Source organism: Falco peregrinus, chromosome 9 (genome assembly GCF_023634155.1).
Source record: "Falco peregrinus isolate bFalPer1 chromosome 9, bFalPer1.pri, whole genome shotgun sequence".
Lineage (NCBI taxonomy): Eukaryota > Metazoa > Chordata > Aves > Falconiformes > Falconidae > Falco > Falco peregrinus.
This window is the reverse complement of record NC_073729.1, coordinates 32,578,714-32,604,388: the sequence shown is the minus strand read 5'-3', so window position 1 is coordinate 32,604,388 and position 25,675 is coordinate 32,578,714. Positions and strand designations below refer to the sequence as shown.

General features: G+C 42.4%; 1 protein-coding gene across 10 annotated transcripts in view; it reads left to right on the top strand.

Annotated features, from left to right (window-relative positions):
* Positions 1–598: 598 nt before the first annotated feature.
* Positions 599–25,675, top strand: part of EYA2 (EYA transcriptional coactivator and phosphatase 2) — a 101,217-nt gene continuing 76,140 nt past the window's right edge. For 2 of the 10 annotated variants that reach the window (XM_055814375.1, XM_055814371.1), the window contains exon 1: positions 1,593–1,695. Coding sequence is in view for 6 of the 10 variants with exons in the window: in XM_055814369.1 (XP_055670344.1) it covers positions 14,044–14,153 (110 nt within the window). In the remaining 4 variants the exon portion in view is untranslated. Of the gene's footprint in view, positions 674–1,592; positions 1,696–1,825; positions 1,848–1,986; positions 2,109–13,974; positions 14,154–25,675 lie in introns of those variants that run through there. The other 8 variants (XM_055814369.1, XM_055814366.1, XM_055814372.1 and 5 more) reach the window with 7 other exon arrangements.

Below are 25,675 nucleotides of genomic sequence, written 5' to 3'. Positions count from 1 at the left end.
ACTTCGGAGACTCCTCACCAGAACCACAATTACAGGCAAGAACAGCAGCAAGGAAGCCCCCCAAACCAGCCATCTCTCCGAGTTTAATGTGAGAGCGGTGTAAACTCAGAACTGCAGATAATCCATGGGGAAATCAGTGGGTTAGTGCTGAGAACTGATGGGGAATAACAACTGAAAGAGCTTCGGTTTTTCAAGGCCGGCGGGAGGTAGCTCATGCTAGGAAGCCTGCCAGCTCCGAACTGATGCTGGGAGCTTTGTCTCCTTTGGATTGTAGGAACACACTTTGCAGTCAAACTGATCTGAGAGATTTTGATAGTAAAAACAGCTGTCTCGTTGCAATGATGTTTTTGTTCCATTGTCAAAATTTTGAGTTAAATCCATGAGTGGGCTGCAGCTTGTTCAAACCCTGAACTCAACACCCTTTGTGCTCCTTTGGCTTTTCCACTGCGGTTCATGGGATATCTCCTTCCTGAGGAAAGGGCTAGGTGTAATAAAAGCCGTCGGGGCGAGGACTTGCAGGTCTCCTCCGACGCCTCCCCAGTGCTGGAGAGACAGAACTGGAGAGCTGCAGTCTGCCTCAGGCTGGGGAGAAGGGGGGCATAAAGAGGAAGAGCGGGTGTGGAAATGAAACGCCCCAGTGCCGCTGTGGCCCGGCTGCATCCCCAGCGAGCAGGTATGCCGGTGGGAAGGGACAGCCGTGCGGGATGTGTGCCGTGCGTGGGGATGAGCCAGCATGGGCAAAGTGAAGCCATGAGCATTGGTGTACAGTATGAGGGGACGCGTGGAGGGTGCACGCGGCGGGAGGCCCCAGCCCTGTCTCCCCAGCATAAGCCCTCCGAAGGTGCCTGTTGCCCCTCTCGAGGATGTGCAAAGTAGCAGATGACGCACCTGACAGAGGCACCCACCACATCAGGCAGGGGCAGAAGTCCCCCTCCAGGTGCACCTAACAGAGACTGCCTCTGATTCCGTGCTGACACGGGAGATGCGGCAGCACCTCTGCATGGCCACAGCTCCAGTCTGGCTCCCTTGAGATCAGAGCCAGAAGCCACATCACCCAGGGGGCTTTCACCCTGTGGGGAGCCAGGAGCTGCACGATGCTCTCTGCGCTCTGAGGGCAGAGAGGTGGCTTGGCGCTTTCTGCAGGACCTGCAGCTCTGTGGCACAGCGTGCATAAGAAAACCAGACGTCCACAAAAGCCCTTCTTTTATAATTTGTCACTAGAGATCAGTAACACAAGGACTGTAGTGAGAACGGTTATTTTCAGGGAAGCGGAGCCTAGAGATAAGGTGGTTGTTCACGTGGTATTCAAGCGTCCAAGCTTTACACCACGGAACTCTTTTAAAAACTCGCAGCTCAGCGTACCAATACAGCACCGGTACAGCAACTGTCGCGGCCGAAGCCAAACCGCGCGCTAGCGGTACCTGCTGTCGGTGGCACTTTGTTAGGGACCGCGGGGCAAGCGCCCGGGCCAGCGCTCCCTCCTGCTGGGGCAGCGGCGGTGGGTGGCGGGGCAGGCTGGTGACAATAGCGGAGGGGCTGCCAGGGCGTCCCCGCGCTCCGGCCGGGCCCCGCGGCGTGCGGGAGCCGCGGGAGGCTCCTCCTCCGCCCCGCCGGGCCGGCACCGCGCCGCGGGCAGCGCAGCCCAGGCCGGCGCCGGGGGAGCGCGCTGCGACACGCCGCGGCCCCACGCGTGCGGTAGGTGCGGGCGCGGAGCGGCCACCCCGACGGCGGCCAGCGCCGGGAGAGCCCCGCGGTGCCGCGAGGGGCCGGCGGCCCCGGTGACAGGCTGCCGGGGGGCGGGGGCGGAGGGGCCACGCGTTCCGGCCTCGCTCCTGGGGAAGCAACAGGTCAGATGAAGCGGCTGAAAATCGCCGGCGCCGTCCCTCGCCGTGCGGCTGCCAGCGACGCGGCCGGGGCGCAGCGCTCCGCACCCCGCGGGCTGCGGCGGGAGGCGCGGCGGGGACGGGGGGTGGGCGCAGCGCGGAGTGCGGAGCCACCGCCCCGCTCCGCTCCCTTCCGCAGGCATGCGCGCCTGCCTCGCACATGCTCACTGCGCCCGCAGCGGGCGCGCACACTCCGCAGCGCTGCGGCTCCGCGCTGCACCACCGGTGAGTAGGGGCAGGGGGGGACGGCCGCGGAGCGGCTTCTCCCCGCGCCCGCGGAGGGGCCCGGCGGCAGTGGGGCGGCGAGCGGGGCTGTGCGTGTCCGCGGCCGCTACGGAGCGTGGAGCCGCCTCCGCGGGCTGCGCGCCGGGCAGTGCGGAGCGGGGCAGTGCGAAGCGGGGCAGGGCGCGGAGCGGGGCGCGGAGCGAGGCGCTCACCGCGGAGCCCACCGGGGGAGCGCGGAGAGCCGCCCTCCGCGGGCGCGGAGCTGCTCCGTGCGCAGCGCGTTGGGGTCCTGCGTGCGGAGTTGCGACCGGGAGCTAACAGAGGTAGTAACTGATGCTTCACGTTTGATTTTCACCTGAAAACTGGCTTCGTTAAGGAATTACTTTGAAAACTGGAGCGTGCGTTTAAATAAAACGACTTAACGCTCTTCTTCTCCGTTGCTTCTATGAGGGAAACTTGTGCTGTGGTTTATGCAGTTTAAGTGAACTTTTTTGAAAGTGTTCAATTCTGTTTGACTCCAGTGAATGGCCTCTAAAGGAAATTCGGTGTACAGCTACAGTTTTTCAGCTAGGCAAATGATATATTCTTTTGTATAAAACTGTAATTGTTAAAATACGTACGGTTAACGTATAACAGTTTATTGGTCTACATCAAATATTAACAGAAACTTTGTTCAGCGTGGTACCACATTCACACATCTCTTCATGCCGTGAAAGGCAGTGGCAGGAATGGTTTATTGTTTAATCTTTCTCGTGGACTTTACTAGTTTACTGAGGATTTCTTTATCTCCGCAATGCCGTCCAGAGAAGGGGTCCTCCCCCAATATATTGAGAAAGCATGTCTGAATTCTTTCCGCTGACTATGGCTGTGTGTGTTAGGGTGGTCTGGTCCACAAAAGATGGCATATATTTAAACTGGTTGTTCTGTGTCTAAACTAATGTTTTGTAGATTTTCATACGTGTAGTGTTGCGCTGGTTTGTATTACTTGTTGCTATATGCGGCATAAACTCTTTCTCCTCGTCCTTATTGACATGAATAAACCATTTCTGTTCTTAAAGCTGAATTTTTATTTCTGCTTTGAAATTCAAAGCATCATGTGGCCTCAAATGTTACACATCCAAGTAGGAAAGACTTGCAGTACAAATGCCCTGAAAATAATCAGTGCTCGCAGCTTTGGAAGCATTCCAGAAACTTTTTAAGCATGTTTTGAAAATGCACTTGGAATAGCACAGCAGCTGATAACTTGATTCAATTATTCTAACTTATATCTCTTAATGAAAGAAAAAAAAATCTTAAACGTGTGATGCAAAATTAAATTGTGAAGTTGTTGAGTCAGATTGTCCATGCAATTCTCATGCCTCTTCTACTCCCCCACCAACAGGTCAAAACATTTGGCTAAATATCAGGCAGTGTGCTTTTTTGGTTTTAGGCTCATCGATTTGCTTTGCTTTGTTTAGCCCGCTCCCCTCGGCTCCTTTTCTTTTAAAATACTGTGTAGAGACTCGATTCCCATGACTCACTAATCTTATCACCATTATTTGGTTGAAATGTTTGAAATGGGCTCCTGTTTCAAATACAACCTTGGCAGTCTTAAATTTCATTAGAAAACCTTCATTAGGGAGAAATAAAAATGTTGTTGATAATTCCCCCTCCAACAATAAGTCCCATATTCAACTACACGATGTGTGCGGATACGCCTTGGTTATACAAAGGAATTAAACTCACGTATTCATATGAAGAACTTGATCTTGGAATATCACTGAAAGAGTCTTGTGTGTTGCTGTGGTATTGTGCTTAGCTGATTGATATGCTAGATTTTTCTGAAAACATAATGATTTAACTATTAATCCTGTAAAAATTAGTTGCATGTTTAACTTCAGGCATGTAAGGCACTGTACTGAAGTCAGCGTGGCTGTATTTGTATGTCAGTATGTATATGTACACACTGCTGACAAAGAAAACAATTAAAGAAGTTAGTAATTTTCTCCTGTCTTCCCGACTGTTATTTATGATGTGTAGTAGTAAAACAGCTATTCTGAAATCAGCTGTAATTCTCTTCAGTAAAATTTGTTTCTTCTGTGCCAGATTTTGCAGTAACCAGATGGTTTTAAGGTGTCTTCAACTGGAGAACAAGCAAAAACAGTGCTGAAGACTAATTAATTCCTTGCAGTAAATTCCTTCTGCAATAAATTCACAGGTTGTTAGACTTAATCTGTGGAAATGATTGTTAAGATTACTTGTGCAGTGAAAAATGCTTTTAAAATTTTGTGAAAACTAGCAGGAGTTCTTAGAATGCTAAGAAAATATTTTTGAATTAATTTTGCCTGGCTGGGGTCACTTTTATTAGGGACAGACTGTTAAAGGAAGTTGCAAATTCAGATCCTTTCCATAAAGCATGGAATGCTGCAGTTGTAATATGAAGATTTTAAATGTATGCCCTAAGTGGAGGCATCATTTGGTGGATCAAGTAGGAAAATCTTGTACTGCCATTTTCAATGTATATTTACCACATGCATGTGTGTTACTTGCAGCAATAGCATATAGACTTGATTAGTACATGATGTAGTCTTCTGGACTAACAATCACATTCTTTTCATTAAATTTAATATTCTGCTACACAAGGAAGAAAAATAGTTATACCAAGAAGGAACAAAAAATATGTTCAGGGCTCTAAACAATAGCACATACAAAGTAAAGCCAATCAGCTTTTAGGTACGTTCTTTTTCAGTGGCTTAATTTAGTAAAAAGTAGAAGATTTTGATATTTTTTTTTTTGGTAGTTTATATCTGCTTAAAAAAAAATCAGCTATTCAGACCTCTTGGCATAATCACTTTGATATGAACAGAGAGAACTCGGCAAATCTATTCCCTTCCCTACTGAAAAGCCAGGAAGACCATCCAAGTTGGGACTGCTAAGAGGTCTCATCGGAAAACAATTGTTCATTCTAATTCTCTAAAACAATACTTCATCTTTATTTGCAGATCTTAACTCAAGTAATGATGTTTAACAAACACCTTGTTTTAATCAGGTGAGGATAAGCCCTTCAATTAGGATGCAAATAATTGCTCATCTCAGTAGGGTCATTTGGGGCCTGGAGGTGTTGCCTGGTAGATCTGGTGCTACCAGAGTGTTGAGGCAGGAGGGAAGAGAAAGCAGGAATAATGATTTAGGACTCTGCAGTCATCGTGCAAAATGTTTTTGGATCACTGCATACAAAACCTGATCCAGTTCCCTTCTTCGGCAAGCTGTTCCGTTGCCCTTGAATTACAGCTGCAAGAGGTGTGAGAGGAAAATTGGATCCAAAATAATGGTCACTGCATAGATGGTTCCAGTAAGTGTGTCACAGGGTGAATATTTAATTAAAAATAGTCAAACCTCTTTTCACTCAGTCTTTGTACTTGGGCTTTAATTATGTATTTGAGATATTTCAAAGGTGTGTAAAATATATGTGGGCATAATCCTTCCCATTTAAAATTATTTGTCTGCAGCTGCTAAAGTCATAGCATTAGGAGTCACATATAAACATGTTTATTTAACATCAGCATTATCTGTTAGATTGTACATGGTTCATTAACATGGAGAGAATACTTTTTGTTTAATAGTGTGTGGGAGCTGCCAGAGGTCAGAAGAGGTTGTTTGCCTGAAGTTGAGATGGCATCTTGGCTTTGCTCTCCCTCTGTTTGTCACCTCTGCTGGGTCCGGGAAATACCGTTAGTGCTATGCTAAGGTATTTTCTGTCGTGTTTATGTACGGAGGCTCTGAAAAGCCAGGAGTCTGCTGCGGGGTTACAGTAAGGTTTATGGGGAGTTCTAAGGAAGGTTTGTTGTAGTTTGTGGAGGGTTGTTTTAGTTGGGGTTCAAATAGAAAAAGTTGCTTGGAAAGGGAGGAGCAGCGGGGAGAAGGGAGCCCAGCATGTTTTGTGGTGCCCGCAAAGTGCATGGCTATAAATCGAGGTGTTTTACAGAACCTGGGAGATGGGTGTATGATGGCTTGGGAAGTTTGAAGTTTCATGTGCCAGTGGATAACGTTTTGTTGGTGTGATTGGGCCACAGCTGTACCTGGGGTGATGCTGAGCTGAGGCTCGAGGAGAGGTGGCTGCGCTGTCGGCAGGGGACCAGGCAGGAGCGGGCCCTTCTGTCTCGACAGAGCTGGCGGGGTGCTGTCCGCTCTTCCTCCTGGTGACCAGAAATATGCTTGGATATATGAAACTGTATTGGGGATGTTGGAAATACCTTGTATAGAAGTAACTATGGCCTCAAGTTTGAAAAGGTTACTTAAAATGTTTTTAATATAATTTATGTATACAAGCCAATAGCCATGCACTGCACATAGTATTGAGGGAGAGATCTGTGCACGCACATGTATACACAACTTTTTTTTACTTTTTTTTTTTTTTGCATTTGAGCTTCTTGCAAATGTTTCTGAATGTTTCAGACAAGTTCGTGAATTTCTCCAGCCTGATTTACTTGGTGGGAGCTGTTCGGGCTTTTTTTTTTTTGCCTGGGAGGGTGAAGATAATTTACATTTCTGATAGAAAGAAATAAAGAACTGACTTATATGATTTTTGTCTAGCAAGGACCCCCAGTAGATAATAACCAAAAGGCATTGAATAAAGTATTATTGTAGAGATCAAAGTGGCTGTGGAAGATGCAATGTGAATGAAGCATACTGTAAATATGCAGTTTTTTAAAAGCATAACAGTAAAAATAGAAGGGATTTAAAAAAAAACAAACTGAACTTCTGTGTTGATTATAAGTTGTAACTGAAGTAAAATGAAGGCCTGGATATTGTTTTAAAGAAGCCAGCAAAACAGCTATTTTCAAAAAATAGTAGCTTCCCTCAGAAGGCTAAAGAGAGAAGGAAAGTAAGTGTTATGTTGGGGGGGAATGTCTGGTGTAGGGTTTTTTTCTTTGAATTATTTTCAACAAGTACTTAGTCTGTTCTGTATTTTTAAGAAATTATGTGGACAGCAATTTTGTTTCTTTACCAAGGCAGTGAAAACACCAAGAATCCTTTTTATAATTTGGAAAGAATGTCAAAAGAATGAAGTAGTTAAACCTAAGTGTATTAGATCATACGCCTTAAATGCATAAATAAGCATAACTGCAATCACAGAAACCAATGTTAAAACCACCAGGAAAACTCACCCACAAACCCTAATGACTTAAAGAGAATGACCTCAGCCATTGTGAAATTTGTGCCTATTTGTTGACTGACATTTTTTTGTAGAGGCAGACTGCGTGTTTCGTTGGGGTGTGGGATTTTGTTGTTTGAAAGACTTTTTTGGGGTGGGTTTGTTTTGTTTTTGGTTTTGTTTTTTTGGTTTTTGTTGTTACTGCCAGGCTTGAATACAAAGAGTGAAAATAGGATTGAGGCCGGGAGAGCCTGGATAGGATTTGAGCCTCGGCAATTTGAAAAGCAGGTGAAGGGTTTGTTACTGATGGACAGAGACCGGTAGAAATTGATTGAAGTTTGTTTTTCAGATGTTAGAAACTTCCTTGATGATAGCTTATTTCTAACATATTCCCAGCTGGTTTCCTCTTAAGGAAATGAAGGTTTAAAGTATTTGGTTACAAACCTGAGATTTCTTCACGGCCGTGTCTTTGCGCGAATGCTGCTTGAAATGCCGGTGTCATTCATCTCCCCTCTGCTTTTTGGAGAGGAAATTGATGCACGGTAGAACCTCAACTTGCCTTTGCTGCAACACCACTTAAGTCAGGACCTCCATTTCCCCGAATTATTATTTCAATAATAATAGACTTCTTTGGGAATGTTTTTAAATAAACCAGTGCTACAGACTGCAAACGCAGCCAGAGCCAAGTCACTCTGCAGACAAGGTTTCTCTGTGCTTGCCTGTTCCTGGCAGTGGGGTCCTACTTTTCTGGGTTGCAGTAATAAAAGAAGTCCATATTTAATTGCCCCTTCTTAGATGTGCATAAAGGTTTAAGAAAATGGGTAATTTTATGCTGCTTGGTGCCTAACTCTAGGCATTCTGTCTCGTGATGCAGAAATTCGTGTTTGCTGTCCCTGCTTTTGAGAAGGAAAGCAGTCCAGCTAAATACATAAATAAAAATCCTAAATAAAAAGAATTATTTAATATTTGTCGGCCCAGATAGTAACTAGTTAACCCAGAGATAGTTGATGCCTCTCCCTGTGCTGGAAAGGGCAGACTTCACAGAGAAGCTCAACCAGAGGAGGAAAGCCTGGTGCTTCCAAACAAAGGCAAGGGGACGTGGGGAAAATTTCTTAAACTCAGCAAATGCCTTAAAAACTGGAAATGCCTCTAGGATTACTCAGGCACCCACAAGAAACAGTGAGGGGAAAGTGGGGCAGGCATCTGAAATTTTTTTTTGTTTTTTAAATAGGTTGAGTAAGCAAAGCAATCTGGGGGCCCCAGTTATTTACAACTTAGCTTGTGCGCTACACAGAGAAGCTCATCAGTTGTCTTAAGGGCAAATTTTGCATCTATTGCAAATTGTGCCTTTTGATGACATATTTGATTCATCTTTTTGCCATGTAATTGTCCTACAGCTACTTTGAAATAGCTTTGATCAGTTTTGAATACAGATCTGTATCACCGGTTTTGATTCCCCTTGTGACTGCTCTTCTGTGCTAAATTATTGTCTTTTGACTGTAATTGTAACTATTTGACAATTCTTTGATTGTAAGTCAAGTCAATGTATTTACAAAATACTGTACTTTCAGCAAATGTTGACAGTGTGTACTTCAGTTTTGTAAACTATGCAAATTTATTATTTTTTTCCCATTTCTGTGGTTGAAACAACTAAATTTTGTTTAGAATTGAGCAATACTTTTTCTTTGAGACTTTTTCCACCCTTTAACAAACTAAAAAGCACCATTTTTAATGAAACATGACACTTTTGTAAGTAAAATATTTGAATGTTATATTTGCTGTGTCCAAATTTTCGGTTTTTTAATAAGCTAACTTTACTTTTCGAATTTATAGAAGCATGGTTTTGCTAGCTTAGGTTTGGCAAGTGCTACATTGATGCTGGTCCTGTCCGCTGAGATACAGTTAGGCACAATGTCTTAATGCTTTGTAGCAAAATACATTTTCTGCTTTGTTGTGCTTAACTGTGGGTAAATATATTAGATACAGTCCTGCTGCCACTGCAGTTCCTAATCATTTCACTCAAGTAAAGATTGGCCCCTTTTTGGGAGGGAACAGTTTCAAATCTTCTGTACTTGTTGCACAAATGCATTTTTAAGAAAACTTAAGAAAAAAAATAAATCACACTGTAACCACTGTCACTGTCAGTGCAAGTCCAGCTGACTTCTTCAGTGCCTGAGCATTACAGAATGGGAGCAGGAATTGCTGTCTTTCTGTGCTATCCATGCTCATAGACTTTATTTGCAACTCAGCAAAGGTTTTGAGCAGCAGTTAGCAAAAGTCAAGAAATCCAAATCAGGTGGGAAGCCAGTTCAGGTCCCTGAGAGGGAGGTATCACAGCCCCTGTGGTAACAGTGGATGTAACCTCCTGCACTTTGCAATGATATGACTTAGTGCTTGGTGTATGTCTCCTCTGACCTAATATTCTTCCGTATGTTGGTGGAGTTAGGTGTGTAGCAGGAAAATAGCGCCGGCACCAATTTTTGTTTTTATTTATTGGAGTATTATTATCAAGATCCTCATTCTGTTTAGTCTCGGTAGCCTGTTGTGTAAATATCTACTTTAGAGGAATCTTGTTTCTAACGAAATTCAATTCTATCTGAATAAGAGGCAAGCTTAAGTCTCTGACCTAAAATACGTAATCGTTCAGCAATGCTGTAAATGTGTGTAACCCTGTACAAGGCAATATAAGATATTTTCTGTATGAAAACTTTGACAGACATTTGCTGTCTCTCCTTAAAATGACTGCCCTCTTCAATATGTCTGCACCTGAAAATTTTAAGTTGTGGTTTGAAAGAAGGCGTATTCTGCCTGTTCTGTATGATTTCATTTTGTTTGTTTGGCAGCCATCCTTCCTGTTCAGTGCAGCAGATGAATATAATTTGGGGAAATGGATGGGGAGAGGGACTAAGGAAGCCAACTGAGTCCTCTGTAAAATACTTGAGATGCAGCAAAACCTCTGGGCTACATCAGTTTTGAAACACCACTTATTCCCCCCTGCAAAGTAGGGGTAGGGGGTGGAGACAAATGCTTGATTTGGGGTTGAAAGTAATAAAGGATGATGCTGCTAAAAGTCAGACACACTGATGTTGGAGCCTGGCGTTTGCTTTCTTAAAGCCCAGTGCTTCTCCTTCCCCCGTCCCCCCTGCCACAAATCAGGATTATTCAATCACAACAGCAGTTTAACTGTATCTGTGGTGGAGCAGGATGGTTGCTTAATGATGCACAGAAGCATTGTGCCCTGGTTTAGGACAGGAAGTGGAAAATGAATATTGTTTTGAACTTTAACTTTGTGAGCAGACGGAAAGTAATTATTGGAGCTGGAACTCCCCCGGGAGAAGTGGGGGAGTGATGCACTGTGCTTGTAAGAAGCACTGTGGGATCTTAAATATCTAGTAGTGTTTAATGCTTTGGGTTTATATTTCTGCTTTTTAATTGATCTTCTGCTCCTCACTTTTTCTTCAGCAAACAGAGGAAGAAACAATTAAACAATTGCATGTAGACTTCGTGTACTGTATTCATTGATAAGACGCTCTCCCACCCTCCCTCTGCTGGTGGGGCAGGACTCTTAAATTTCTGTCTTGGTCCTGGTGTTACTTTCAGTTGTAAAATGAACTTTCACTGCCTGGGTTACTTAATGGATCTATTATAACATGGAAAATCGACCTAATTGATGATTAAGAGCACATAATTGTATATCAAGCCATTTAATCAAAAGCCATTTAAACTATAGAAGTTTATCTGTCTTATAAAGTTGAAAACCCCACTGAAATGATACAGACTGCATAGTTGAGAAGTTAACATTTTGTGTATCAAGTTTTTAATGACATTGCTATTAAAATATTACTGACCACTTTCTAGAAAAAAATGAAAGAAGGCAAAGCTCTGCCTTCACTGAATGTTTTGCTGTATTTCAATGGCCTGTGACTCCAGCAAACTGCCTAATTGTGGGGGGCTTTTTTGCTTTACTTTGGCTTCTACTTTACAAGTTTTTCAACAAAGACTAGCCAGTGCAACACTTCTTCACCTTTTGTTATCAGACTGTGTAGTATCTTTTTTAGATTTTTAAAATCTTGTTCTCTATTAGGTTAGATAATTCAACAAAGAAGGTAAAAGATTTTTTGCTAACTTTTTGAAGGTGATACTTCTACCTAGGTAGGTACATGGGGTTTTTATCTTCTTGGAAGGGAATAATTCCTTATCTTAAAAATTATAACACTTGAAATGTAAAAGCAGAATTACATTGATTTTCACAGTATGATTAAATATGTTATTTATGATAATGTCTCCTGATCAATTTCACGAGACTATTTTAGTCTTATATTAACACATTATGGGGTTCTTTATTTGTGGTGAAGTTTTAAAGGTAGTAAAATTAAGTCACTTTAAAAGAAATGTGTGATGATTTATTGTAGCAAAGTAGGTGAAATTCCTCTAGAGATTTTAATATCTTCCACCTGGTATAGAAATGAAAAGAAAATATTCTTTAGCTGGTGACTAATTTGTCATTAATACCCAGGGGTTCCTTCATTACAATGCAAGGATGTCAGTTTTAAGAGAAACATACAGTGGAAAAAAAGAGTGCAGCTTCCTGTTGCAGACACTTACAAAAAGGAGAAAAATAAAGTTCTGGAAAGCAGCCGAAGCGGTGTGGGGAAGGCTCTAAAGCTATCAATCAGGGCAAAATGGTTGGGGAAGGATTTTTACCTGCAGGCTTCAGTGGAATTCATTAGGATATGTTCGAGGAGGAAAGTCACTTGATATGACTCCAGAGGAGGAGCTCTGACATGTAGTAATACCCAGGCTGACGCTCAGTTCTCCTCCAAACTGCACGTACCGCATCCTGGTAATTGTTTGAGAAGGAACTGTATTGTTTAAAAAAAGTCACACTCTGCTTACTGATGGCTTTTTATACTTCATCACAATGTTAAATGAATTGGGTCCCAGACTTAGTGTTCAGATGAAAATACTGCTAGAGAATATCTGCAGTACTGACAGCTCAAATCCGATGACAAACATCACAGTGTCTCTGCCACATTGATGTCTTGACAAGTCATTATGCCCAGTGGAGAACTATTCCAGCGTCCATACACTTGTGTAGTGTCATCCGTTTGTCTTTTGCTGCAATAACAAAACTTTGACTCTGCTCCTGTCCTTCCAGTACTGCGGCTTCCAGCAGCTCAGTGTAAGGAGAGGGAGCACGAGCCATCACTATACGGTGAGAGGTACAAGTGAGGATTTCAGTCTCTCTCCGTTAAGAAACTCATTCTGCACTCATGTTGTATGCAGGCAGGCACAGTAAAATGTGAACGTGAATACTGGATAGAAGGCATCTGCTTATGACCAGCTTTAGAAATTTGAAGTGGGTGATTGGCAATGGCAGCAAGGGTCAGCCTGTGGCAGCAGATTATCTGCAGGCAGCCTTGGTTGTCCACCTCACTGGTGTGAGAATCACAGCAACTGGTTTGGTTTCCACTGCAGGAGCGGGTGCTCTCAGGTGGAGCAGGTACCACTACCCTGTGCCCTGCAGCCACAGCAGTCCAGCTTGAGGGCTTTCTGGTTTATTCTTCCTCTGCTTTTTTGTACAACCCAGGAAGTCGCTTGGGAAGCATGCTGGCTGTAGGTGTCTATGACAGAAGTAATGATTCAGTGTTAGGGCTGCAGTGATTTTAGAGATTTGGGAAGAGGTAGTCAGTACTGCACCAAAAAATGTGCGTTAGAAATGACATGCATGACAACTTTGTGATAAAAGTGTTTATGTAGCAGGGGAAGCCCTGGCATGTCCTGCAGACTCCAGGCCCCATTAACCCAGTTCTCTGTTCCTTGCTAGAGAGTAAGATTTAATCCCGGCCATTCTGTGGTCAGTTGGAGAAAAGGAAGATGTGACATTCTGTCAGAAGCAGATTATTGGAAAGGAAATTTATTCGTTTTGCTGTGTTTCTTTCAGTTTTAGTGTATTTTTCAGTCAGAGCACTGAGGTGAGTAAGAAACTTTTTTGTATGTGTGGTGGGTTGAGCTGGGCCGGTGGCCAGGGGCCCAGCCAGCTCCTCTGCCACTCCCCAACCTGAACAGTCTGAGGGGAGGAAATAAGATGAAAAAGCTCACAGGTCAGGATAAAGACAGGGAGATCGCTTACCAATTACTATCAGGCAAAACAGACTCAGCTTGAGGAAAATTAATTTATTGCCAATTAAAATAGGATTGGATGGTGAGGAACAAAGCCAAGAATTAAACCAGCTCTGCCCACCCACTTTCCCAAGAAAAGGCTCAACTTTGCTGCTTCTTTCCCAATTCCTCTACCTCCCCCAGAGCAGCGTAGGGGATAGGGAATGGGGGACTGCAGGCAACGTAGTATGTAATATTTCCTTTCTGCCATGCCTTCCCCTTCTCGCGCTGCTCCCCTGCGTTAGTGTGGGCTCTCTGAGCTGCAGCTCCCGTCAGGAGAACCAGCTCCAGCCTGGCCGCTCAGGGGAGTCTGTGGCACACACCTTCCCGCCCTCCCCTCAGGCCCTGCCGCAGGCCTCCGGGGCTCTTTCTCTCAGGTGTTTTCCTTTCCGCTGTGCCGATTTTTGCCCTTTCACAGAGGTGCCGCTGGCTTCCCCGCTGGGCTCGGCCGGGCCCTGCCGTGGGTCTGATGTGAAACCGGCTGGAACCGGCGCGGGGCAGCCCCTCGCCTCTCCTCACGGAGCCCCGGCGCCCCCCCCCCCCCCCCCCCCCCCCCCGCGCCTGCTACAGACGCCAGATACAGTAGGACAAAACCAGTGCTTTATTAACTCATATCAGACTGTAATCTGGTGTGATCGCATGTCCCATCCAGTGGGAATCGCTGCCAGTTTTGGAGCGTTTCACGGCAGGGAAGGAAAGGGGAGGGTGACACAGGAGGTTGTCCTCGCTTGTCCTGTGTCCCGCCTGAGGTAAGAGATGAGCCTGACAGTGGGTGCTCCCTGGTTGATGAAAGCTAAAACTATATCCACCTTTTCAAAAGTCTCCGGGCTGATGCAAAAAAGCTGTTTGTGCATCTTGTGGGCACAAGTGATCCTGCACAGGAAACTGAATTTGTGTTTTACTGTTGTGTGTGTTTGTTTGTTTGTTTTTTTTAAATTAACCAATTGCACTTACAACTTGCTGGCTCTTGAAATGTGTTGCCGTCTGTTAAATGACTACCTGAACTAGGGATGCATTTTTTCCCACGTTCAGGATCTCATATTTTGCTAGATATGTTTTCTTGGAGAGTGTTTTTTGATCTTTTTTTTTTTAAGTTGCTTGTAATTTTGTAACTGCTCAGAAGATGGGAAAAGCTAGTGTAGGGCACCTGTCTTCCTCCCCATCTCCCCAGAGGTCAAGTCTTTTTATGCGTTTGGAATATTTTGTGGGTTAATATTCATATGGAGAGTGTAGAAACATGTGAGATGGTCTTGCCATCAAATAGAGGCCATCTTCTGATTTTAATTGTGTGTCCAGGGCTTAAATAACATTTAAACTTTTCTTCAGATGTTGGGCTTCAGGGCTTTTCAAGCTGTTAACCTGAAGCTTGTATAGCCTGGTTCTTCTACCTGATTTACATTACAAAGGAAGATACGCTTTCAGTTTGTCATCCCTGATGGTGGTGGCAGCTCTGTGCCTAGGAAGAGCCAGGAGTGTGCAGGAGGGAGTTTGACTGAGGAGGGCAAAGGATCCGGCTGTTCTCAGTGGAAGCAAGTTTACTTTGAGAGGGATCTTGCCAAAGATTTGCCTGTAGCTGCTAACAAGGTGGTAAGTGAAGATGACTACGTGGTGCTAGTGTTACTATGCATAGCAACGTGTTGCTCTCTTGGCAAGCCTAACATTTTATTTGGCCTCTTTCTTCTCAAGAGAGCCTGACATTTAAGCATTTGTGGCATTTATGCATTTTGTCCTGGAAAGCAACGTAAAAAAGTCATTTGAACAGCAGTCAGCTCAGGAGAGAGCTCTGTGTAAGTATTTTTATGTTTAACCTGGCAAGTCAAAGTCTTGCCTCAAAATATTGTCAGCCACTGTGCAAAGAGCGAATTAATCATTCACTGGTCCTTTAACTATATGGTAAACAAAACCAACCAGGCCTGTGTTGTCCTGCTTGCAGCCAGTTCTCTTTTGTTCAACACCTCATGCGGGAATTGGTTTGAATCCCCATCTGGTGAGGTGCCTGTCTCCCCCAGCAGACATAGTGTTAATGGCCCAGGTGCCTTTTTAATGAAAGGGTTTTGTTGTACCAACATGATGCTTTCTGGCCTTCCACAAGTGGATGCGCTCTGTGTTGGTGCAGATACCATTACCAGAAGAAGCTGTATGGAACTTGCAATCTTGTGGTCACTGGAACTTAAAATTCTGTAATTATTCTTGGCATATACTCTGAAAGGTTAGTGCATACTAGGCTTTTTCCAGAGTTACTGAAAATCAAGTCCTGAGTTGTGTCATGGGTTTTTTTTGTAGTGCCTCAAATGGTTGATACGCCCTTGTGACCTTTGGAAGTGCAGTTTGGATTGTAATCCACAAATCAAATGTTAGTAAAGAAGAAGTAGCTGGGATGTGACTTGTGGAGGCATTTTTCAGATGGTCCTCTGACAACTAACAGTGAAGTGCTTAGAAGCTGCAGTATTACTTAAGCAAAAGGGGAAGCCAGGGTTTAGTTGCCAAAATCTAACTACTTTAACTTGCAAATTGAGTGAATATAGGTATGCTTTGCCCTGAAGTCTTAGCCTAGAAGTTACGCAGCAGTTCCCAACACTGTAAATGTGAAGATTTCCAGGCTCATTTCAGTGCTGTCAACCAAGGCTTGTGTTCAGTCTTAAGCATTTTTCACTTTGGTTAGGAAGGCCTGAAATAATCAGTCCTTGGAAAGGAAGCTGTGTTACCCTGATGTGAGTTTAAAAGAAATATTTCTCCCAGATTGTAAATGTCCAAAATACACTGCTCAAATTTGTTCTGCTAGATGTTAACTTAAAATGGTGAAGGTAAGTGACTGTAAAGGTAATTTTCATGTTTAATTAGTTGTATGCATGATTCATATGTGGTTTTATTCTTATTCCAATTTCTTGACAGCCTTGCATTTTTATACTGCTATGAGTCTGTGAGTTTGTATTTTGAGGCAATACTTGCGGAATGATGGCCACCAGTTCTCATCTTTCATGGACATACTAAGTGCATTTTTGATCTGAGGATTTTGACTTCTCTAGATATTGACAAGTCAGATTTTTATTGTTTTTTTTATACAAAAGAGATATGATCCAGTTGTCTTCAACAATGTGTGTAACCTCAGAAGAGGTAACCCCTATGGCTATTCCTTAAAAAGCTCTTCAGAAAAAGAATTGCATGGAGGAAAGAATCTGTCAAGATTTCTTCTGCTTAAAAATGCTTACAAGTACCCTATAGCCAGCCACTATATTCACTGATACTGAACACCAATGAGCCATCTTCCGCCAATTCCTATTTAATTTTCTAGTTATCTGGAAAATCTAGCTATCTAGAACTTTTTGGCTCTGTTTTTAACTGCAGTAGATGGCTGCCAGGGTATTTGCATGACAAAGTAATTTGGTACCCCTGCAAATAGGACAGCACTGCAGATACATAAAATAGATGTCAGGTAAGAATTGCTGATGCAAAGTTTGCATACGAGTGTAGTTTATGGATTAGGTGTGGTAGGTGTAGTCCCCAAAGCCATGTTAAATTAATCTGTTTGTCACTCAATATTAAAATAGTAAAAGTGGTGCCAACTTCAACTGTATTGGAGTATTTAATTGTAATCCTGTGTTTACAGGGAAGTGCAGGTAGCTGTCACCTAAGCAGTAGAGTAATTTGGGCAGATTGTCTTATTTGGCATTAAAACTACAGTTGCCTTGCAAGCAGGGGGACCCTCCTTATAGCAGTCATGTTAATAAATTGTAGGTATGGTTTCAAGACTGGATTAAGCTGCCCGAGAGTTGGTGTTGAAATCAAAAGTGGCCTCCTCAGCCTGGCTGTGTGTTCCTGTCTCCTCCTCTGGGCTGGTGCTATCAGACACGCTGCAAACTATATCAACTTGCTGATCCAGCTGAGAAGACGACCAGAAAAAAAAAATGCAGTTTGTTGGTCTGGCTGTAAACAGATTTGTGTCGCTGCAGGAGCTTGTGGCTGGGCTGGGGAGAGGACAGGGTTGCATCTTTGGTCAGTAGTAAGGTCTTTGAATGTTTACAATCACTTGAAGCTAATCAAATCCTGACATAGATGACAATACGGTTTTGTTGTTACCCTTGATAACTGAACTTCCAGGCAACAATCTGGGAAAGAAGTTAGTTTCCAAGGTGTAGTCAACCTAGTTGTTGGGGTTTAATCAGCTTGATGCTTTAGTTTAGGCATTTTTTTTTCATGTTCCCTCTTTTATTTATGCACTTAATATATAAAATTACCTGACTTGGACTTCCAACAGCATGTGCCAATTCCTGTTCTGCTCCTTCACCTGGTTCCCATGGGCACTTTTATGTAGGTATTTTTGAAACATGCATCTCAAGCACATTCCAGAGGAGGTTCAGAGCAAGATGTGAAATTTAGTACTGCTCTCTTTTAAGACAGGCAGAGAAGCTGAAGGAAAATCATGGTTGTGTATTGCATGGTAAGAGTGCTTGCACTGAGTTATAGGAAGCCTGGTATGATTTGCTCCAGGCGTAGGCTGTGTGTGTGACATCCTCAGTGGATAATAGAAACACACTGATCCTGATTTCCTTCCCATTCAGAATCTCGTCAGAAGTGAGTTGCCCAGAATTTTAACACCATATTAGTAGGACAGTGATGAGAATCGGGAATCCTTAATTTCTGGGTTTCTGAAGTCATTGGTGCATTGGCCACGTAAAGACCTCGCTGAAATGAGTTATAGCAATCCCAATTTTTTGGTTGCAATTTGTACAATTTGGAAATTGTATTTTAAAGTAGCATTGCCTCTCCCTTCAAGTGGGGTTGGGAGGATTGATGGACTAGCTATTTTAATAACTGAATGTAGGTTACATGTATACAAGAAAAACTTCTCTCTGACAAAAGATCTTGGCTCTTAGGTAGCACTAACCAGCTCAACTTTAATTTCACAACTTGCTGCCAACAGCTGCCTTACTAAGACATAGTGCTCATAATAAGTGAAATTTCACAAAAAAAGAAAAATTAAAACTTTGTTCCAGCTGGATTGAAAAGGCAGTTGGACCACTTCTGCATATAAAGCTGCCATCCACATAAACATTTCAAATTACTTTTTCATTTTTAATAATCAAGATCAGACCATTTCTTATTATTGAGGCAAATGCAAGGTATTAGAAATATAGTTTCATTCAGAGTCCATTAGTTATTGAATCCTGTCCAAAGTTAAGCATTTGAAGTGTTTTGGGAGAAACTCACCTTTTAGTTTCAGGTTTTCGGGTTTTTGACAACCTACTCAGACGAAAACCGTGAAAGAAACGGACTACTCTAGTCCTGCTTGATAGGGCTCAGAGGGATGTTAGTTCCATCATTTGCTCTTGGAGCTGTTACTCGTGTATTGTTGAAAGCCCTGCAGCTGATGAGTGCTTGCCTGACTACCAACGGGAATCTCATTTAAATTATCACACAACCTCTCTGCACATGGAAAAGATTAATTCTTACAGCCACAAACAGAATGAAGGCTTTGTACTTAGTATCATAATGTAAGTTCATACTGAAATACAGTGCCAGTAACCAACTCCTTTACCAATAAATTCACAGTTCTAATAACCATGTGTTTTTACAGCATCCTGATCCCAAAGGATCAAAGAAACATTGATTTATTTAGCTTTGGGTCCCATCCCCCGTTGTTCTTGCTCCTTCCCCTTGCTCCCCATGAGCTCCAAAGAGCTGTAGATGAGATGAAACCCAACTGTTGTTGCATAGTCCCAGCAGGGAGGGACACTTTGCAAAACCACAGAAAAGCACATTTTAGCCAGTAGAAACGACAGGAAGCATTGTGGGCAGACAGAACACAAACACTAGAGCCTGCTGTGGCCAAGAGTCGATATCAACCTGTCTAAACTGCTATAAAGTTATTTATTGATGATAAGTGGATTGAAAGTTTAAAAATTGAACATCTTAAAAAATTACACTGTGCATGTTGTATACGACTTAGCTGCTGTATAGAAAAGTTCACTGAAGACAGCACTGATCTTTCCAAACTGGGTTGAGAATGTGACTTAACAATATTAGTTCACAACAGCAAAGTTGAGAAGTGTTGATACAAGTGTCTGATGAAGCAGGAATGCATTACTCGGTAGAGGTGTCAGCAGCAGCAGCATTATGTCCTTTAATTAGGAAAAGGTGAATAATGCTCATAAGGAGGATTACTGCCCCATAGTTGACCTATTGGTAATGTGATCATGTCCCCAGACCTCTGTAAAGACCTATTGCAAGCATATGCGAAGACATTATGTAACACCTCTTGTAAGTAGTACCTCAGGGCTGTGAGGATTTGTATCCCAAGGGATTCCAGAGTTGTGGGACTGGTTGATGTTCCTCATCAAAAGGCCAATCCAATACAAGAAGGTTTCTGAAAACCTGAGTTGACAAAGCTATTTAGCAAGCAGTACAGAAATCACTTTACAAAAAGATGTTTTATGGTTCAGACAGTGTTTGTTGGCTGTTGTATTACAGCAGCAGGTAGAGGTCCTGGCCCTGCTCAGTGTGTAGATGTAATGCTTCTTATGCCAGAATATTTACTGATTGTGACCAGAGATAATCATGTAGAAAAGCAGGGTGGACACAAGATAGAAATTGCCATGACCAGATCATTATTTTGTTATGAAGCATAGCAAATATTTGGGCTTTGCCTCTGAATTATACAGCTTTAGGAAAGCTCAGTATTTCCTAATGGCTGAACATGCTTATTTCTAAGCCTAGAAACCCTGATTCTGACTAGAAAAAAAAAAACCTTTTTTTTTTTTTTAACAGGAGAACCTGGGGCTCAGTAGCTATAACTTTCACTATTTAAAAAGTTTTTCAATCCTATCTCTAGACCAGTGCAATGACATAGAGTTACTGGTTGCATGCAGGCCTGTGGGTCTATCAGAACTGGCAGTTGTTCAGGGAAAAAGAAATTGATACACTGAACAAAAATCCTGTCATCAAGTGGAGAAACTCCTTTTATGGCATAATTCTTACTTCAAGATATTTATGCTGCTGAAGTATAGTCACCTTGAGGTGTGCTTTGCTTGTTTAGTGCTGCCTAGGGTCTATAAAGTACAGATTTCAACCAGTACTTGAAGCAGCATAATTTGTTATTGCCATCAAGAGTCAGAAAGTGTTGTGGGGAGAGAAGCAAAGATTACATGTTTCTGTGTTTCTTAGGGGTTTTTTGAAAGGGAAGGTCCAAAAACGTTTGCTGCAAAATTGTCATTATTTTGTGTCTTCGTAGATGGGAATAGCAGAAATATGCATGTGCCTGTTCATTGATATGGAATATATATTGGAAATACTTAAAAATTGGAATGATTGAATATCTGAAACTGTTCCTTACTCTGTTGGATGCAGGAGAAAATATCACAGTGCAAACTTTTTTTGACTTTTGAACTATACTGTTCATAGGTCTTTTATATACACAGAAGGGTTTTACTGCTTTGTAATCAAGCTGCTGAAGAAAAATGTCCTTTTATTCACTAGGGATGACTGTAACAAATTAAAATGGTTTCCCATTAGCCTTCCCTACTTAGCTGAACCACTTAAAATTACTTTGGACTTTGCCCTTGTCCAACCTCCTCACCTTTTACTCAAACATTTCTGCTTCCAGGAGTGCAGCAGTCAGTATTGGTTGGTCCTAGAGTCTTCTGTAACTGAGGTTACAACTCATTTCGGGCTGGAAACAGGAGTACCAAGGTGGAGCGCATTTGGAGTTAAAGGTTTAGTTTTAAAAACCTAACGCACAGCCTAACCTGTAGGCGATCTTTGGCATCACAGATTGCTGTTAGTGTTAAAAGCTGATTATAGCTTGATTGCGTGCATATTTTTCACGAAGACTGTGTGCATGCAGATAAAGATAGGCTGTTTTGGTTTTAGTTTTTTGTTGTTTGTTGGGTTTGGTTGGGTTTTTTTTTTATTGCTCCTGTGAGGTTTCTGTGGCACTAATGGCTTTACCAGCTTGTGGACAGAACTGTAGAGTTGAAACAACCAAATCTCTGAGGCTTGTCTGAGCACAGAAGTACGCTTAAACAAGTATATGTAATGTTGTCTCTTTCTCCTGCCTATTAAATGCAACCAGAATTACGTTGATTTACAAAACAAACTGCAGGTTTAAAACTGCTGTTCTGTCAAATGTACAACTCTTGTTTTATAACTGGTAGTGCCTAGTGTTAAATGCATACACATTAATCAATTGTGCTAAAGTAAAAAGAAAGTCTTGACAGTTATTAGACAGTATATATGCAGTTCAATTCTGGATTGTCATTTTTAGTTATGATAGGAATGGAAGGGCTAGATTTCTTGCTGAATTCCCAAATCTTGTGTCCTGCTGCCTGTTACTTCTCTTTGTATTCAGCCTCTAAATTCACAGAGTCACAGAATGGTCAGGGTTGGAAGGGATCTCTGGAGATCATCTAATCCAACCCTCTGCTAAAGCAAGTTCTCTTAGAGCAGATTGCACAGAATTGTGTCAAGGCGGCTTTTGAATGTCTCTGGAGAAGGAGACTCTGCAACCTCTGTGGGCAGCCTGTTCCAGGTTCATACTTCTTGCTGGCTTGGAATAGTAACTTGGAGGTGATTTGAGATGGTCCCAGTGCAGTGTCGTAATCTGAAGAGCCTTAGAGAAGATGTCACACTTGTAACAGTGCAGAGAAATATGTGGCATTACTGTATGGGATTCTTTGAAATATTTCAGTGAAGTAAATGTGCCTGAGGAATGGATAAGAGGAATAGTGATAGAATGGAGAAGGTGGGATTGAGATCTTTTTTAACAATACAAAAATCACTTGTTTGCACATGGATGTCTGGCCAGATTGACTTGTTTCTGTGCCAAGAAAACATGCAGCGCAGGCCTGAATGACCCCATTTTTGTGGCATACAGGGTGGTTTAAACATCTGACTTAGAAGGCATTGCTAGTGGAAAATCCACCAGGCTAACCTGGGACATGCTCACCTGGATAGATGGCATGCTTATTAATGCTTACAAATTAATGCCTTATTGTATAGGCAATGAAACTGGATAGAGAACACCTATACTGGAGACAAGTAAATGCACTGGGGAGAGAGATAACCGCACCCTTTGGAAACACTGCACGCTTGTGGGAACATAGCAACTGAAAAAGAAGCTCAAATGGCATTCAGGAAAGGTATCTTGCAGTAGCCTACTTTTATGGAAATTAGTAGCTAATGCTAGTCCATATGATTCAGGAAAAGTTCCAAAACTGTCCTATAAATCCCCGCTGTTCCAGTTTTGAAATATTTTTGTTGAGGGCTAACTTGTCAGAACAGAAAAAGCAGCCATAGGATTCTTGGCTGATCATAGTTGAAGATCTCACATCTTAAATATCTTCAGCTACCTGTGATTGTTCCAAATATGCAAACTATCAGTTATTTTTACCTAAATTTGAATAAATACAAGGAAACCACAAGGTGACTGCAAATGTTGCTTGAAGAAGAAAAACATACCCCGTATGTCATTGATCAAAGTAATCAAATGATAACTGAAAGTAGTTTGGTATCACTAGTGTTTTCTGGTCAAGAGGATGCTGGGACTAGGGTAACTTGTGGGAGTCATGTTATAAATAACCTTCAGGTGCATTGTACAGCATAGGGGCTATCTACCCAAGAAATGTGAAAAATCTACTGAAATTCCCAAGACTATTTTTGGAATCTCTACTCATGTATCTGGGGCCATTGGGGTGCCAAGGACAATACTGGGAGCAGTTGAGAACAGGAGACATGTTCCCTAATTTTGCAATTGCTGGTGTGCATTTGCATTCTGGGAGGAGAGCAGACCAAGCAGAGTGTTTGCCCAGTGAGGCTTGTCTCAGTTCCAAAGCACACTCTGGGCTTTTTGCATATGAAAGTATGCAAGAATTCATAATCTGACCCTCTGTATTATTTGTGTGTATACATAACCTGCAATTCATTAAAGAAATCCTCACTGCAGCTCTCTGCCTCTGCACTGTCTGGGAGTGATGCAGAGATGAGAATGGTCTTAGCAATTGCAAGAGGTTTCATACAAAACCACCAGCTTGAAAGAGCTTATCACTGGTGAGAGAATAATCTCTGGCATTTCATAAATTGTCAGCAGTACTAACATGCTGTTTGGAGATTTGTATCATTAGCAAATTAATCATGTTCAGGATGAGTGTAGCAATGTTGGATGAGATGCTGTGTAATGCCTTTCTGCCAAATAAACTGCAGCGAGAGGGGCCTGGGGGATGGGAGGTGGAGAGGAGAAGCCAGGCTCAGCTTTCATATTACCTCAGTGTTGTCCTTGATAGCAGTCTTTAAAAATATTTGAACAAAATGACAGTGAAAAGCTTCTTAGTAGCTTGATTTATGCTGTTGGCAGAGTATGAGGAAAGTGTGATTTCTGGTTTTGACATTAGTTTTCGTCCTCACAGGAAGCATCCACAGAAGTTTGCTCAGTTGCCTTCTAAGTCTGTAACATCTCTGCCGTGCTCCAGCCCTGGAGTGCAAATGGTCATCAGGCTGCTGTAACGTAGGGAAGAGTAGAGATGGTAGGAGTTGCAGTATTTTTATAGGTCGCAGGAAAAGCCCATTTTGGAGTCAGAACTAAACCTGAAGTTCTGCCCACCTAAATACTTCTGTCGAAAACCATGGAGCTTTTCTTGGCATGAACCCAAAGATTTGGTGTAACTGAGGGTAATTTTGCAAGCCTTTCTAGAATTTTGTTTATACACTCAGTTATTCCTAGATTCATGCAATACTCATGTAACTCTGTTTTTCCCTTGAATTTACCGAGCTTCAATTTTGAATTCTAAAATCAATTAGCAGTGTTCCCCTTGCATTGCATTCTTCAATGCATACTTAGATTTAAGTTTCCATATAGGTAAGGATAATGTTTATACCACTGCTTCTCCGATGTTCTCTCATCTTCCCTTTAAAAAATAAGCACAAACATATACCACAGGAAAAAAAAAGTTGGACTATTAAATCACGCCCTTTTTCAGTTGCTGGGTGTTGCCTGAAAATTCAGCGCTATAGCAAATGCAAAAGATCAACAGAACCATTCTGTATCTAGATACTTGATAAACTGACTATGAGCCTTTATTTGGCTTTTTTCTTTGACTATACTTCTGCATTAACCAAAATTGAGTGCTTCCAGTAAAAGCAATGCAACTACAGCAATGTGGAGTCAGGAGAGTGTATTTCAGGTGTTGCCATACATTACACTAGTCCAGAGGTCACAACTACTCCTGTTGTGTTCTGCTGTAAGTCAGATAACTATAGTTAATGACTAAACCCACAGTATAAATCTGCCGTGTTTCAAGACAGCTGTTAGATTAGCTCTCTCCATTCTTCTGCTGTGCCAGTGGATGCCGGCAAATTTAAATGCTTTTTAATGCTTTGTGTAGCACTGGACACATTTTATAGGGCTAAGTAGGGGATATGCTATATTGTGCTTAATAAACTACTCTTTTAAATATCCATGATTCAGCTGCTTGTATGGAAAAATGTATGCTTAGCTTTGAGAAAAATCTTAACTGCTATATCTGCTGGCATCAGGCTGTTGCTTTTAAAACTTGGATTTTTGCTTAAGGTGTTTGTATATGCTTTTCAAAGTTTGTGCCATGTTATTTGCAGGCAAAGTGGTACATGACAGGACAAGGAAAAAGTTGCCTTTTTCAATTAGATGTTGTTTAACCTTTCCTCAACAAGCCAGAAACTTGAGTTCTTGTGGACAGTCCTATGATAGAAGGAAATAGATGGAGTATAATTCTAGCAGAAACTTGTTTTGTTTGTTTATATATTGTACTGGAAGTTTTTGTAGGTTTTGTTCTTGATTTTATTTTTTAATCTGGTGTACAGAAAGGAGCAGCGATTGTGTTTTTCAGTAGTGCTCCATAACATTTCAAAAGGCTTTTCTCAGACCCATGTCCCAGGAGCTTATTTTACTTATATGTCACACATTCTTCTGGTTTTGTGTTATTTTCTCACTAATCTTTGTGCGTCTCAGCTTCCACTCTACTGACATAGCCATGCTAGGAAAGTAGTTCCTAGACCAGTTTTAGAGGGAGAGGTTCTTGTGCAGGCTGTTCTGTCTTGTGAAAGCTTGCAATATGGGATCTTTGTTGCACCTATTTACTCTGCACTATCTGTAGCTGAAAATGCACCCTATTAACCTTAAGGAACTATGTTAGAAGTGAAAGATGCAGGATTTTAAGGTGTTAACATGAGCCCCAATGCTAGTTTGTGAAGAGAAGCTAAGCTAAGTGAAGCTGGTTCTCTTAATTGTGGTATTTCAATTCCATGC